Below are 13,047 nucleotides of genomic sequence, written 5' to 3'. Positions count from 1 at the left end.
CCAACGAGTTCACAGCCGAGTGAGTACCCCCTAGGGAAGGCGGGTCACCTCCAATTAGCTGGTCCCCCCAAGAGTCATCAGCTGCCAGAGCCCAGCCAGAATGTGGTGGGCAGGGGCAGGGCTGTCCAATGACTATTTATTGAGCACATACTATGTGCCGGTCGCTGTGTGAGGTGCTGGACCTACACCAGTGCTGAGCAAAATTAGACAGTTCCTGGCCTTGTGGGGGTTAGGGGGTCTATGGAAAGACATAAGGCACATTGAATGAGACAGCAAGGGCAGGAAGGATGACAGATGTGGAAAGGGGGAGAAGTAGGTTATTCAAATTTAACTGATGGACTAGAACTAAGCCTTGGACATCACTGGGATTTATATCTTAGGGGGGAGAAGGGCACGTTCCAGGAAAGGCAACACGTGGCCGGAGGGAGATGAGCGTGTGCATGTGAGCGTGCACATTAGAGACTGTGGACCTCGTATGAGGGCCTTGTCTTTCTAAGACTGGAAGCTGGGCTGATTGAATGGGCAGGAGGGGGAAACCTGCCCAGGTTGGGTTGCGGCTGAGGACAAGAAAGAGCAGAGAGATGACCCCTCGGCCTCCCAGATTGCCCGAATTCCTGTTGAGACTTGGAGCGTGCAGGCTGAGCTGTATCAGACTCAAGAGGACTTGCAGCCCCCCGGCACACACACACCAGCAGCATCTGCTCATGGGCCCCCGTGCCCCGTCCCTGCCCTCCTGTCCTGCACTGGCCAGTTGGTCTCCTGTCTGAAAGGGCTCTTCCCCTCACAGGTATTCCCTGGCTCCTTTATGGGGCCCAAACAGATTCTTCTTTGACTTGTTGGAAATAGCAGCCATATAAATCTCATGGGCTGGTTGGTTTTTTTCCTTGCAAATATTTCTTCTTCAAAGGCGATTTTGCTTATATTAGTGGGATAACAGACTGACACCTCTTTGTGGTTAGAAGAGCTTATAATATAATCACAGTCCCTGGAACAAGCGAATCTATAGCTTCTCTTGTACCCATTTCACAGATTAAGGTATTGTCCCAGAGACCAGCTACTCACTAGCAGTGCTCCTGGTCTAAGACGAGGCCCCTTCCCACCCCTCCCTGCCTCTCACTCCAGCTGCTTCCTCTCCTGCTTCCAGGCAATGTTTTGGTGATGGCTTGAACTGGGCCGGCTGCTCCATCATCGTCCTGCTGGGCCAGCAGCGTCGCTTTGACCTGTTCGACTTCTGCTACCACCTGCTGAAAGTGCAGAGGCAGGACGGGAAGGATGAAATCATTAAGAATGTGGTAAGCAGCTGGGGCCCGGGAGATGAGGCCAGGCCTGACAAGCAGGCTTTTCTCTGAAAAGGAGGGTGAGCTGATTATGGAGCCAACTCCCCGCACTGCAGGGAGGTACAGAGACACTCAGCGGAGGGGATCTCCTCATAGGAAGCCATGAATCATTTGCTCATAACCCGCTGGGATGAATCAGGTCACCCTGCAGGGCAGGGCCGGGCTGGGCTCCAGACCTGAAATACACCTTCCCTGTGCCAGCCAGGCTCGGCCGATGCCAGTTCCTCGTCTGCACAAACTTTCACTGAACGTGGGAGTTGTGCAGGCGGGGGGTACGCAGTGCTGTTGGGGGAGCCTCCAGGAGGGCTGTCTAAACCAGGCTGAGGAGGGAGGGGGCAGGCAGAGGAGACTTGCCAGGGAGGTGATGCTCAGACCAAGTTCAGGATGATCAGCAGCAAATAGCCAGGCAAATGGGGTCCAGAATGTTCCAAACAGAGGGGCAGCTCCAGCAAAGACACAGACATGAGGATGTGTGGCTGGAACCAAGGGTGGGTATTCAGGACCAGCTGAGGGGAGAGAGGCAGGGGCCACCTCAAAGGGTTGGTTTTGTTTTGTTTTGTTTTTTCGTTATGGGAGAATATATAGAACATAAAGTTTACCATTTTAACCATATTAAGTGGAGAGTTTCACTATTTTTACGTTTCAGTGTATTAAGTACACTCAATATGCTCACATTGTTGTGCAGCCATTATCACTATCCCCAGAACTTATTCATCTCCCTGAAACTCTGCCCATGAAACACTAACTCTTCATCTCCTGCTGCCCCCGCTCCTCCCCTCCCCACCCCCACCGCCCAGCCGCTGGCAACCACCCTTCCACTTTCTGCTTCTGTGAATGTAACTACTGTAGGGAATTCATATGGTGGGATCCTCACTTAGCATTCTGTATTTAAGGTTCAGCAGGTTGTAGCACATTTCAGAATTTCCTTCCTTTTTAAGGCTGAATACACCACATTTTGTTCATCTGTTGATAAACATTTGAATTGCTTCCACCTTTTGGCTGTTGTAGAAAATGCTATTGTGATCATGAGTGTACAAATAACTGTTCAGGTTCCTGCTCTCATTTATTTGGGGTATATACCAAAGGTGGAATTGCTGGGTCATATGGGACTTCTATTTTGAATTTTTGAAGAACCACCATGCTGTTCTCCATAGATCTGCACCCTTTTACATTCCCAGTAAGGCACAAGGGTTCCAATTTCTTCGCATCCTCCCCAGCATTTGTTATTTTCTGGACTTTTTGGGAATAACCATCCTAATGAGTGTGAAGGGGCATCCCATTGTGATTTGACTCTCATTTCCTTAATGATTAGTGATGTGAGCATCTTTTTTTGTGTTCTTATTGGCTATTTGTTTATCTTCTTCCGAGAGTCCATTCTAGTCTTTGTTCACTTTTTACTTGTTTTGTTGTTGTTGTTATTGAATTGTAAGAGTTCTTTATATATTCTGGATAGTAATCCTTTATCAGGTATGTGATTTACAAGTATTTTCTCCCATTCCATGGATTGCCCTCTCACACAGCTGGCAATGTCGTTTGATTCAGACAAGCTGTTTAATGTAGTCCAATTTATTTTTTTCTTTTATTACCTGTGCTTTTGGTGTCACATCCAAGAAATCATTGCCAAATTCAATGTCACGAATTTTTTTCTCTACCTTATCTTCTAAGAGTTTTTAAGTTTTAGTTCTTATGTAGACCTTTGATCCATTTTGAGCTAATTATTTGTATATGGTATAAGGCAAGGATCCAATTTCATTCATTTGCATGTGGATGTCCAGTTTTCCCAGCACCATTTGTTGAAAAGACTACCCGTTCTCCATTGAATGATCTTGGCACCCTTGTCAGAAATCATTTGCCCGTATATGGAAGAATTTATTTCTGGGCTATCCATTCCATTGATCTCTATGTCTGCCTTCATGCCAGTGCCACTCTGCTTTGTAGTAAGTTTTGAAACTCACACGGTGTTTTATGGACAAGTTAACATTTGATTACCAAGCTCTGGGAACCCATAGAAACCTTTAAGCAAGAGAGTGATGGGATCATTGAGGCATCAGGACCCTAGACCCCAACCTCGCTGAATTTTTCCCTTGCTCACCCGTTATTTCTCTATCTCCTCCTCCCACCCCTAACCTGAATGGCCGTGTCCTTTGCAGCCGCTGAAAAAAATGGCAGACAGGATCAGGAAGTACCAGATCTTGAACAATGAGGTTTTTGCCATCCTGAACAAGTACATGAAGTCCGTGGAGACAGACAGTTCCACCGTGGAGCATGTGCGCTGCTTCCAGCCACCCATCCACCAGTCCCTGGCCACCACCTGCTAGGCGGGAGGTCCTGCAAGCCCTCAACCTGGAGGAGACCACGCAGCAGGAGAGAGAACGCCATGGCCAGCCCTGCAATGGTGTCCGACTGGACAGCGGGTGGGATGGACCTGGAAGCCAATAGGAACCTCCCCAAACACATCTACACTCCCAAGCTGGGCCTGTGCATGCTCTCCCCTGACATCTCCATGGTGGTTTTGCCCTCACATAAATGAAAACAACACAAAACCAAAAACCAGGGCAGATGTGCTTTTGTTTTCTCCTTTCTTTCCTCAGCTGTGTTAAGAGCCCTAGTTTCACCCTTTCTCCATCTCACAGCCCCACCCCACATCTGTGGTTGCTTCCCAACACTTCCTCCCAGATGGTGACCTCCTACCCAGTGCCCACGTGTGACCTCAAAGCTGAAGTCTCCGAAATGGAGAAAAGAGTGTGGCCTTGGCCCTAGAAATCAGCCTAACCGGATGGCCATGCCTCCTCTACTGGCTTCTTCACCTCCTCTGGCTCCCTCCCCCAGTTTTTCCAGGTGGCACCTCCTCCTGCTCTGGACACCAGGGATTCTACCGCCAGAGTACTCTGGGCCAGGCGCTGAGAGCCCTGGAGAAAGAGGACAGGGTGTCAGCACCATGGTAAATGGTGTTGGCCCTGACCTTCCGTGGACTCCAAGCCACATCCTCACTCTCCTCTCGGGGCTCTCCTAGAACCCAGACATGCATTCTCAGCTGTATCCCACTGAGCGGAACTAGGTAGGAGGGTGGTCCGGCCCAGTGTGTGGAAGAGGCATTTATGATTCCATAGCCCGAGACAGAAAGCTATTGGAACATTTCATCCGCTTGACGGCGAGATGGTTCCTTTCTTCATTAAGGAAATACTTAATGATCCCTAAGCCGCACAGGGGATGGACACTGGAACAAGTCAGCGAGCAAATTAGGGGCCACTTCTTTGCACAGATTGTCATCAAGAAAATATTAAGGGGTTATTTTAATAGGAGCCAGAAACATATGGGGGGTCAAGGAGGTGAGGAATTCAAATAAAATTTGTCAGTGAGCTTTTACTACCAAGATACACCCACAAAAAGGAGTTGTTTTAGTGACTCAGGACTTCATTGTCCTAGAAATGGATTCTTGAGACATTTTATCTTTTGCTCTCACCTTCCTTAATGTTCCTTAACTTAGGTTTTGAGGGATGGGACGTATCCCACAGGGGCATAACTACTTCAAATTTCCCAGACTGATCCAAAATCCCTAGCAGATCTCCCTCCAGGCATGGGGGGAGTGGGAAGACGGAAGCCTTTGGAAGTGAATGTCTCATTACAGAGCGCACCATCTCCAAAGGGGGCCTGTGCTCCTGGGCTTGTAAGAAAATATAAAGTGAAGTATTTGATATCTCCCACCTCCACCCCCACCCAGGAGGAAAAGAAAAGAGAAAAAAATAGAACAATAATGATCCCCTCCCTCAGGGTGGATGGATAGAAATGGTTACCATTAATCAGGTGGCCCATTTTAACCCCATGGGAATGGGAAGAGCAAGCACGAGTCCAGAGCAAGAGGCTTGTGTGATACACCGATGCTCACCAGGGAGGAGGGAGCTGGGGCTCGCCAAGTGTGGTCCGAAGGCCTCCTACCACGGCCTCCTGAGATTACCACATTTAATGACGATTCCTGGGCTCCGCCTCAAACCCACTAATTTTGCATCCCTGGGAGTAAGATGGAGAGATCTGAGTTCTGTTGCACATGGAAGTCCGAGGACCACTGCTGTAGAAGTGCTCTCCCCTGCTAGCCTTGGCCTTGGAGCTTCCTCTGAGCCACAAAAGTAAATATTTGTAGGGAAGGAGAGTGGTTCAAAGTGGAAGCTGGCAGATCTTGTCTGGAGGTGCCACTTCCTATTCCGATATTTCAGTTTTTCCTCTTGATGACCATAGATGTGTCCCAAATGCAAGAGGGAAAGGTTATACCCCATGGTTGAACGACACAGAACATGCCTTCAAAACCCGCATCAAATCTCTTAAGTTTCAGAGCCTTCTGGACCTTCCATCCTGTCTGGGAACAGTCGCTGTTGCAGTCAGATGACCAGTTCTTAAGTCCTAGAGGTCTTTCCAGATCCTTGACTGTTGCTTTTGTGGAGATTTGGATCATCCATTTGATGAGATTACAATTTCAACCACCCACCCTCCTGGCCCTGCATTCATAAATCTGAATTTGGCCCTCTGGGTAGAATCCCATTATCCTCAGGAGGTTCTCTCCCAGTAAAATGAGGTCTTCACCTTCGGGAGGGACCTCTCATTTCCCCAGCTTGCCAGCAGCATTTATTTATGAGCATTGAAGAGGTTTAAAATTCTTTACGCCTTGATGTTATACCCACCCCCCTTCTGTGGTGTGTGTGTGTGTGTGTGTCTTAAGAATCAAGTAATAAAAAACAAAACATAGGTTTTAAAGTTAAAAACACACATCTGTTTCAGAAACTGTCAAATGTACCATATTTGTATTAAGAGATGTTGGGGATTTTTGTACAATGAATTTACATTTATTTATGGTGACTTCTATCTACCCTTGTGATCAAATAATAATGTTAAATTCTTAAATCATATTTGCTATGCAGCTGAAGATGATATTTTGCTTTGTATCTTGGAGTATCTGTGTTGAGTTGATAAACATTTCCATCTTCATTAAAATTGCTTCCAAACTGATGAAACCAGCATCTTGGTCATGATTCTGGGTCATTTTCCAGTCCTCGTCGCCTTTGGAAGGCCACATTAAAATTGATGACTAAGAAAATAACCCAGCCCGGCCGGTGTGGCTCAGTGGTTGAGCATCGACCTATGAACCAGGAAGTCATGGTTCGATTCCCAGTCAGGGCACATGCCCAGATTGCAGCCTTGATCCCCAGTAGGGGGCATGCAGGAGGCAGCCGATTGATGATTCTCTCTGAATTGATGATTCTCATTGAAGTTTCTTATTTCTCTCTCCCTCTCCCTTCCTCTCTGAAATCAATAAAAATATATTTTTAAAAAAAAACAAACCTGAATGGAGTGGGAGAAGATAGAGCCAGCAGGTCAGTGTGCCCTAAACTAATGGCTTGCTTTGCTTTTTCACTGAGAAAATTACCTCTACAAGTTGACTTGTACAGGGAAAGATATAGGAGATATTTTCTGCCCTTAGGGAACGCATAGTCTCACTGAGTGTAACTGGCACCCTAGACCCCTAGTTTTAAGAAGAAGAATGGGAATTAATATTAATGAGGCCTGATAAGTGTGGGCACTGTGCTAAGTCCCATTCATCATTCCTGTGACCCAGCACAGTCACTTTCTGTGTCATAGCCCACTTTGACAGGCTGCACTGTGTTCATTTCCACACAGTTACTAGGTGAAGACAGAGGGAGAAGACGAGCACCTGTAAGCCAAGGAGATTTTTTTAAAATTCTTTATTGTTGAAGTATTACATATGTCTCATTTTTCCCCCATTAACCTCTCCCCTGCTATTCCCACCCCCAGCACCTGCCCTCACCCCCCCCCCCTACTGTGTCCATTGGTTATGCTTATATGCATGCATACAAGTCCTTTGGTTGCTCTCTTACCCAACCTCCCCCCACCATTACCCCTCCACCAAGGAGATCGTAAGTGTTCTCCTACACCAAAAAAAGAAAAAAGGTAAATGTGGGGTGATGGATGAGTTAATTACCTTGGTTGTAGTGATCATTTCAAAATGTACTAGTATATCGAAACATTACATAGAACACCTTAAATACATACAATTTTTATTTTTCAATTATATCTCAATAAAACTGGGGTAAAGGGAATCTTGACTATAAGAACAGAATAATGTTGCTAAACCAAAAGCAAGAAAAATTAAATGTATAGAATAAATACATATTAATTTATGAATTACAGATGTCTTTATTTTATCCATTCAAACGTGGCTGGCTCAACAACAGAACACCCAGAAATATGCAGTGATAATTAAATGCAGTCATCTTTGGTATTTTGGCCAACTTGTAGTCATACAAAACCCTTGACATCACATAGACTTTATTTGGTGTTATAAATGTATATTTTGTCATCAGGAAGACAGAACGTATTTTCTAACAGTGTAACAGCGTGATTTAGAACTTTTGATTATTTAGAGACATATGGTATGTGGTCCTTTTGCCCCAGACCCTGCAGACGGTGGGAGGGGGCTGGCTCTGATCCTGTGTCAGTTCCCCTAAAGAGGCTAAAGCCCGAGGTGGGAAAGAAACAAAGACGCATTTGGGTGAAGAGGAGATTAACCCGCCCCCAAAGCCAGTCCCCCCTTCCCCATCTGGTTTGATTTACTCTGATTTCCTCCGTCTGCGCCCCCTTCTCAGCCTGTTCCCAGCCATCCCCAGATGCTGCACCGTCTGGCTGGCCCAGAGCTTCCGGCAGAATGGGGAAGGCGCAGGGTTTCCCTGGGAAAATATGCCGTGAGATGCTATCGGAGCTAAAAATATGTGGCCCCTAAGCTCCACCCTCATTAGTCAGAATAAAACCCAGGGATTTCTGCCTTCTGGAGTTTCAGACCAACCGGAAAAGGGGAAATCAGCGAACCCCTGGTTGGGGCTTAAACACTTTCTGGCAAGGAGCCCAGGCTTGAGCTGGAGAAAGCTCCCTGGACCCTGGTGGTTACAGTGGGCAAGGGGCTGACTCTTGCCGGACAGCCTGGGGACAGTCTGGGGTCAGCCCATCCACGGCTACCACATATTCTCATCTAATCCACTTCTCTCATCATCAGTATACCCATTTTACACTTGAGGACCCAAGCATACAGTGCAATATACAGATCTTGTATCATAGAAATCTATACCTGAAACCTATCTGATCCTATTAACCAATGCCACCACAATAAATTTAATTTAAAAGAAAAAGAAAACAATACAGATTGAACAACCACACCACTTGCCTTTTTCAGCTCATCCTGAGGTCCCAGGGTCTCCGTTGCTCACACAGACACTCACCCCCTACCCCTGCCTTCAGGGAATGCTCCCCCACCCCACACCCCCTCCCCATCTTCACAGAATGAGCCTTCCATCGCCCTTCAGGTCTCACTAAAACACCCCTCCTCCTGAAGCCTAGGTCGCAGTTGCTCCATTAAATACTCTCCACTCATTCTGTACTTGACCTTCTTGCTGCTGTTTATCAAAATTATAATTCAAGGTTGTGTGGCCAGTTACTGGACACAGGCAGTGGATATAGGGATTGCCTCTGTCTTGCTCGCCATCATAGCGCCTGTGACTGTCACAGGGTATGACATGTCAGAAGTGTTCCATCTATGTCTGCTGAATGAACCCATCCCCCTGCCCCCTCCAAAAAGCTTGTAATGGTGTTAACAGGTTAGCCTGCCTTAAATCAGCAGCCATCATAAGAGAGAGGAGAACAAAGGCCTAGTTGTCTGGTGTCGACTATAAGCACGAGGGTTGTACTATACTGGGTGGTAGGGAGGACTGGAGGTGGGATTGTGCAGAAGGGACAGGGACAAATACAAGAAAGAAAGAGGAAGGGATGGGCATGAGGTTTGGGGAACAGCGTGGAGGCAGAGCCTGCTGGGAGCAGTTCCTGGTGGTGGTCATTTTCTCTCTCTTGGGACCTTCCTCAGCCAAGAACGGGGGCAAAAGCTAGTAACTGGGTAAAAGCTGGTTGTTGAAAACCCAGCTCTGCCAGGAACTAGCAAGTTCTCAATCTCTCTGAACATCGGGATCCGTATTGATAAGAAGAGTTAACAGTGGTTTCACCTATTTCTCAGGTTTCTGCAAGGGTCTAATGATAGCATGCACGGACCACCTTAGCACGGCACCTGGCACACTGTTGGTGCTCAGCAGCCGGGACTGGGTCAGGAAAGAGGGCTCCGCCAGCCACAGCCACCGGGTTTTCCTCTGCAGTCACGTGCCCCTTCCTTCTCTCCAACCTGGGTTTCCACTCAGGGCTCCCCATGGAGATCTCACTCACCCCCACTCCCCATTCAGTCCACAGCTATTTTCCAACAGATTCAAGAACCGAAAAAGCCTGAAGAAGAAGGAACCAGTGGAAGGGACTGTCAAGAACCCAGGCAGCCAGGAGGTCAGAGGGGAGAGGGCAGGGCCTAGGGAAGGCCAATGGTTGGTTAAGAAAACTGGCCAGGCCCAGGAATGCTTCCCCAGCCCTCCTCCTCCCTGCGGACAGACAGAGAGCCAGCAGACAAAGAGCAAGCCTGCCTAGTGAGTGTGGTACCCAGATGACCTCCAAGGACTCTCCCTGCATGTTAGGTAACATATTCACAGGTTCCAGGGATCAGAATGTGGTTTTGTTTTGTTTTGTTTTGCAGCGTGGGGGCTAATATTCAGCCTACCACAGCCCTTTGGGAGGAATCAACATTTTAAATAATGATACCCTTTGATCCAGCAATTTCACTTCCAGGATCCCTCCCACACGTATAACTCTACACATGCATTAAGGTGTATGTTCAGGAATGTCTCTTACAGCAGAGTTTATAATACTGAAGCCTGAGGTAATCAGTAGAAATGTGGTTAAGTAATTTGTGGAATGTTCATACGCTAGAATATTCTAAAAAGTGCAGTGTTCTAAGTATAATGAAGTACATGTATACGTCCTAATATGAAAAAGTCTGCAAGAAGCACTGTAAAGTGAAAAGAGAAGAATGAAATACAATCTGTATAATGTGATCCCATTTTTTAAAAGAATATGCACCTTTTTGGCTATGTGTGAGTGTGTGTGATTTCTGGATGGCTGCCAAACAATGTGTTAGTGGTGGTGACTGCCTCTTGGTGGCAGCCAGGGGATTTTTATCCTTCATTATATGCTCTTCTGAACAGCAATGTATTTATTTATTCATTCATTTTTGCTGAAAGTATGTATGACTTTTATAATTCAAAAACCATATGTTCCAGCTGAAATTCAGCACTTTGACCAATAATCCGAGGTCATCTTTAGGAAGCTAGGATCAGGATGCAGGAGGACCAGTCTCCTCTTCCTGTAACTTCAGTCCCCATCCCTCTCCTGCTCCCCAGGCCCCTCCGGCTGAAGGAGCTAAGGAACGAGTGGTTAGTGTGCAAATGTGGAGGTTCACACAGACCTGGGCTTGCATCCAAGTGCTACCACCAAGACCAGCTTTGTGGTCTTGGGCAAGACTCTTAACCTCAGCAAAACCTCAGTGTGAACTGGTGATAATACCACTTAGTACGTAGGGTTGATGTGAGGACTGAAGTTAGATATGTTGAGTCTAGCACAAGGCTTCACACTCAATGACTTGCAGGTGTTCTTCTGAATAAGACCAACTCAGAGAAGGCGATGAGATCCAGAGGAGGAACTTCGGTCTAGTTCGGTGCACACATCTTGAGTGTCGTGGTGCCTCCTGTCATCAGCATCGTTGTGAGGATTAACATGGTACCATTGGGCTTCCAAGGCCCCCGGTGGTGAGAGAGACAGTAAGTATAACCATCTTGAGTGTGTGGCCTGGTGGCACCATTGAGGGCAATGATCTCTATCTTGGTTAGGAGGGGGTGTTATGAAGGCCTCAAAAACACCAACATTTCCTTGGGTCCTGGAGATACTCCATGTTCTTCTCAGGACGGCAGCTACAAGGGTGCCTACATATGTAACAATACAGTGATTTCACACATCATTTTAACATCTGTGCACTATTCTTTATGAAGTGCTGCCCCAATAAAAACGTACACTCAGGAACTTAGGATTTCTTTTTCCTTTGGCCAAAAGCCAAGGGTTCCCCTAACCTGGTTCCCTTGAAAGTCAGTGCCAAGCGGTATGTGTAGGTAGGTGTGTGCATCTTTCTGGGGCAAGCTTTACCGATTTTTGTCAGATGCTTAAAGGGATGTGGGACCCCTCGCAAGTTAAAAAGGCCCAGCGAGGCCCTTCTCTGCACTGAGGACTACTCCCTCCTGGTTCTGCTGGCTTTGACTGAAGGTCAGACCACTCTGGGCAGACCAGGCTTTCTGGGAATGCAGAATGTGAGATGAAGAGGTACAAACATATTTATTGGGCCAGTCGCCAAACAAGCAACGACATTTTTCTGTGGGAAGCAAAATGCAGATCATTATCACTAGTTGCTCTTCGGCTCAACTTTAAAAAAAGGGTGTAGCTTCCCATTGGCCCAGGGCCTTGGTCTGCAGCCAATCCCGAGGCGCGCCTCTGCCCGGCTCCCCCCTGCCTGAGGTCCACGTGGAGAAGCAGCTTTGTCCCCTGCCCCACCTGAAAAACCGGGAAGAAACCTTAACCCACGTTCTGGATTCCTTTGAGGTCCCTCACGCAGGCCCGGCTCGCAAACCAGAATTTCCAGTGTGACTGTTGGCAGAAAGTTAACGAGCCGCCCAGGAGAGCTGGGCACCGGCTGCAGTGGATTTGCCCAAGCAGGCAGAGCCAGGTGCCCGGTCCCCGGTCTCTCTCCTTGGAACGAGGCAGATGGCAGGGCTGCACCTGGGAGGAGGGTCCTAGCACACAGAGAGGGTAAGCAACTGGCCTAGGGCCACACAGCTGCAAAGTGACTGAGTTGGGATGCACAGCCAGGCTGCCTGGTTCAGGGCCCATTCCTTTATGCAAAGCTTTTGTTCAGCACAGAGCCTGCCATACATCCCCAAGCACTCAGTACAGGCAAGTGACAGGCAGACTTGGAGGATGGGGTTTAGGTTTCCCGATTCCCACCCCATGGGGCTCTCACTCCCATGCTGGCACGGCACTCAGGAGTGTGTGGGAATTTCCCCCTGAGACTCAGATCGGGTCGCCCCCACAGGACTGTTCAGACCCACTTGGCAACAGTGTGCCCGTGTCCCGGGACCCTGACAAATGGGCCTGGAGAACTGGGAAGATCCTGCAAGAGCCTCCATGCGGTGAAGTCCCCCCTCATTCCTCTGAACGCTGAGCCGGCTCTGTGGGAGCATCCCATCGGAGGAATGGGCACTGCAAACGTTGTGTGCTCAGGAGGCACACAGGCCCCCACTGTCCACCTGGGATCTTCCAGGTCTTGGTGCGAGTGGGGGATGTCTCGGCACTGCTGCGGGGGAGGGGGAGCGGGCAACAGGGACAGGACATGAAGGCTGAGGGGACAAGGTTCAGGCTCCTGCCCTGAATCTATGAAAGAAGCTCCCTTTAAGGAGATTCATATGTTGTCCCACCATGTAACTTTCTGCTTGGAATAAAGATTTTGCTGCCTACCCCCATCTCTCTCTCTCTCTCTCTCTCTCTCTCTCTCTCACACACACACACACACTCTCTCTCACACACACACACACACCTTTAAAAACCACTGATCTGGTGCTTCATTTCATTGCATATATTGGGGAAACTGAGACCCAAAAGGGGAAGATCTGCCTCAGGTCCCAGTGTGTTAGTGGCAGAATGGGGAGTAGAACTCACATCCCCTGACTTAAAAAAAAAAAAA

At 48.0% G+C, this 13,047-nt stretch overlaps 1 protein-coding gene across 1 annotated transcript in view; it reads left to right on the top strand.

Moving 5' to 3' along the window:
• The window catches only part of CYFIP2 (cytoplasmic FMR1 interacting protein 2), an 89,601-nt gene extending 83,261 nt beyond the window's left edge, over window positions 1-6,340 (top strand). The window contains exons 29-31 of the mRNA XM_023754143.1: window positions 9-19; window positions 1,145-1,292; window positions 3,488-6,340. Of these exons, the coding sequence (XP_023609911.1) occupies window positions 9-19; window positions 1,145-1,292; window positions 3,488-3,655 (327 nt within the window). The 3' untranslated portion in view covers window positions 3,656-6,340. The remainder of the gene's footprint in view (window positions 1-8; window positions 20-1,144; window positions 1,293-3,487) is intronic.
• Window positions 6,341-13,047: the final 6,707 nt, after the last annotated feature.

Source organism: Myotis lucifugus, unplaced genomic scaffold (genome assembly GCF_000147115.1).
Source record: "Myotis lucifugus unplaced genomic scaffold, Myoluc2.0 scaffold_56, whole genome shotgun sequence".
Lineage (NCBI taxonomy): Eukaryota > Metazoa > Chordata > Mammalia > Chiroptera > Vespertilionidae > Myotis > Myotis lucifugus.
This window is presented reverse-complemented; position numbering and strand designations above follow the sequence as displayed.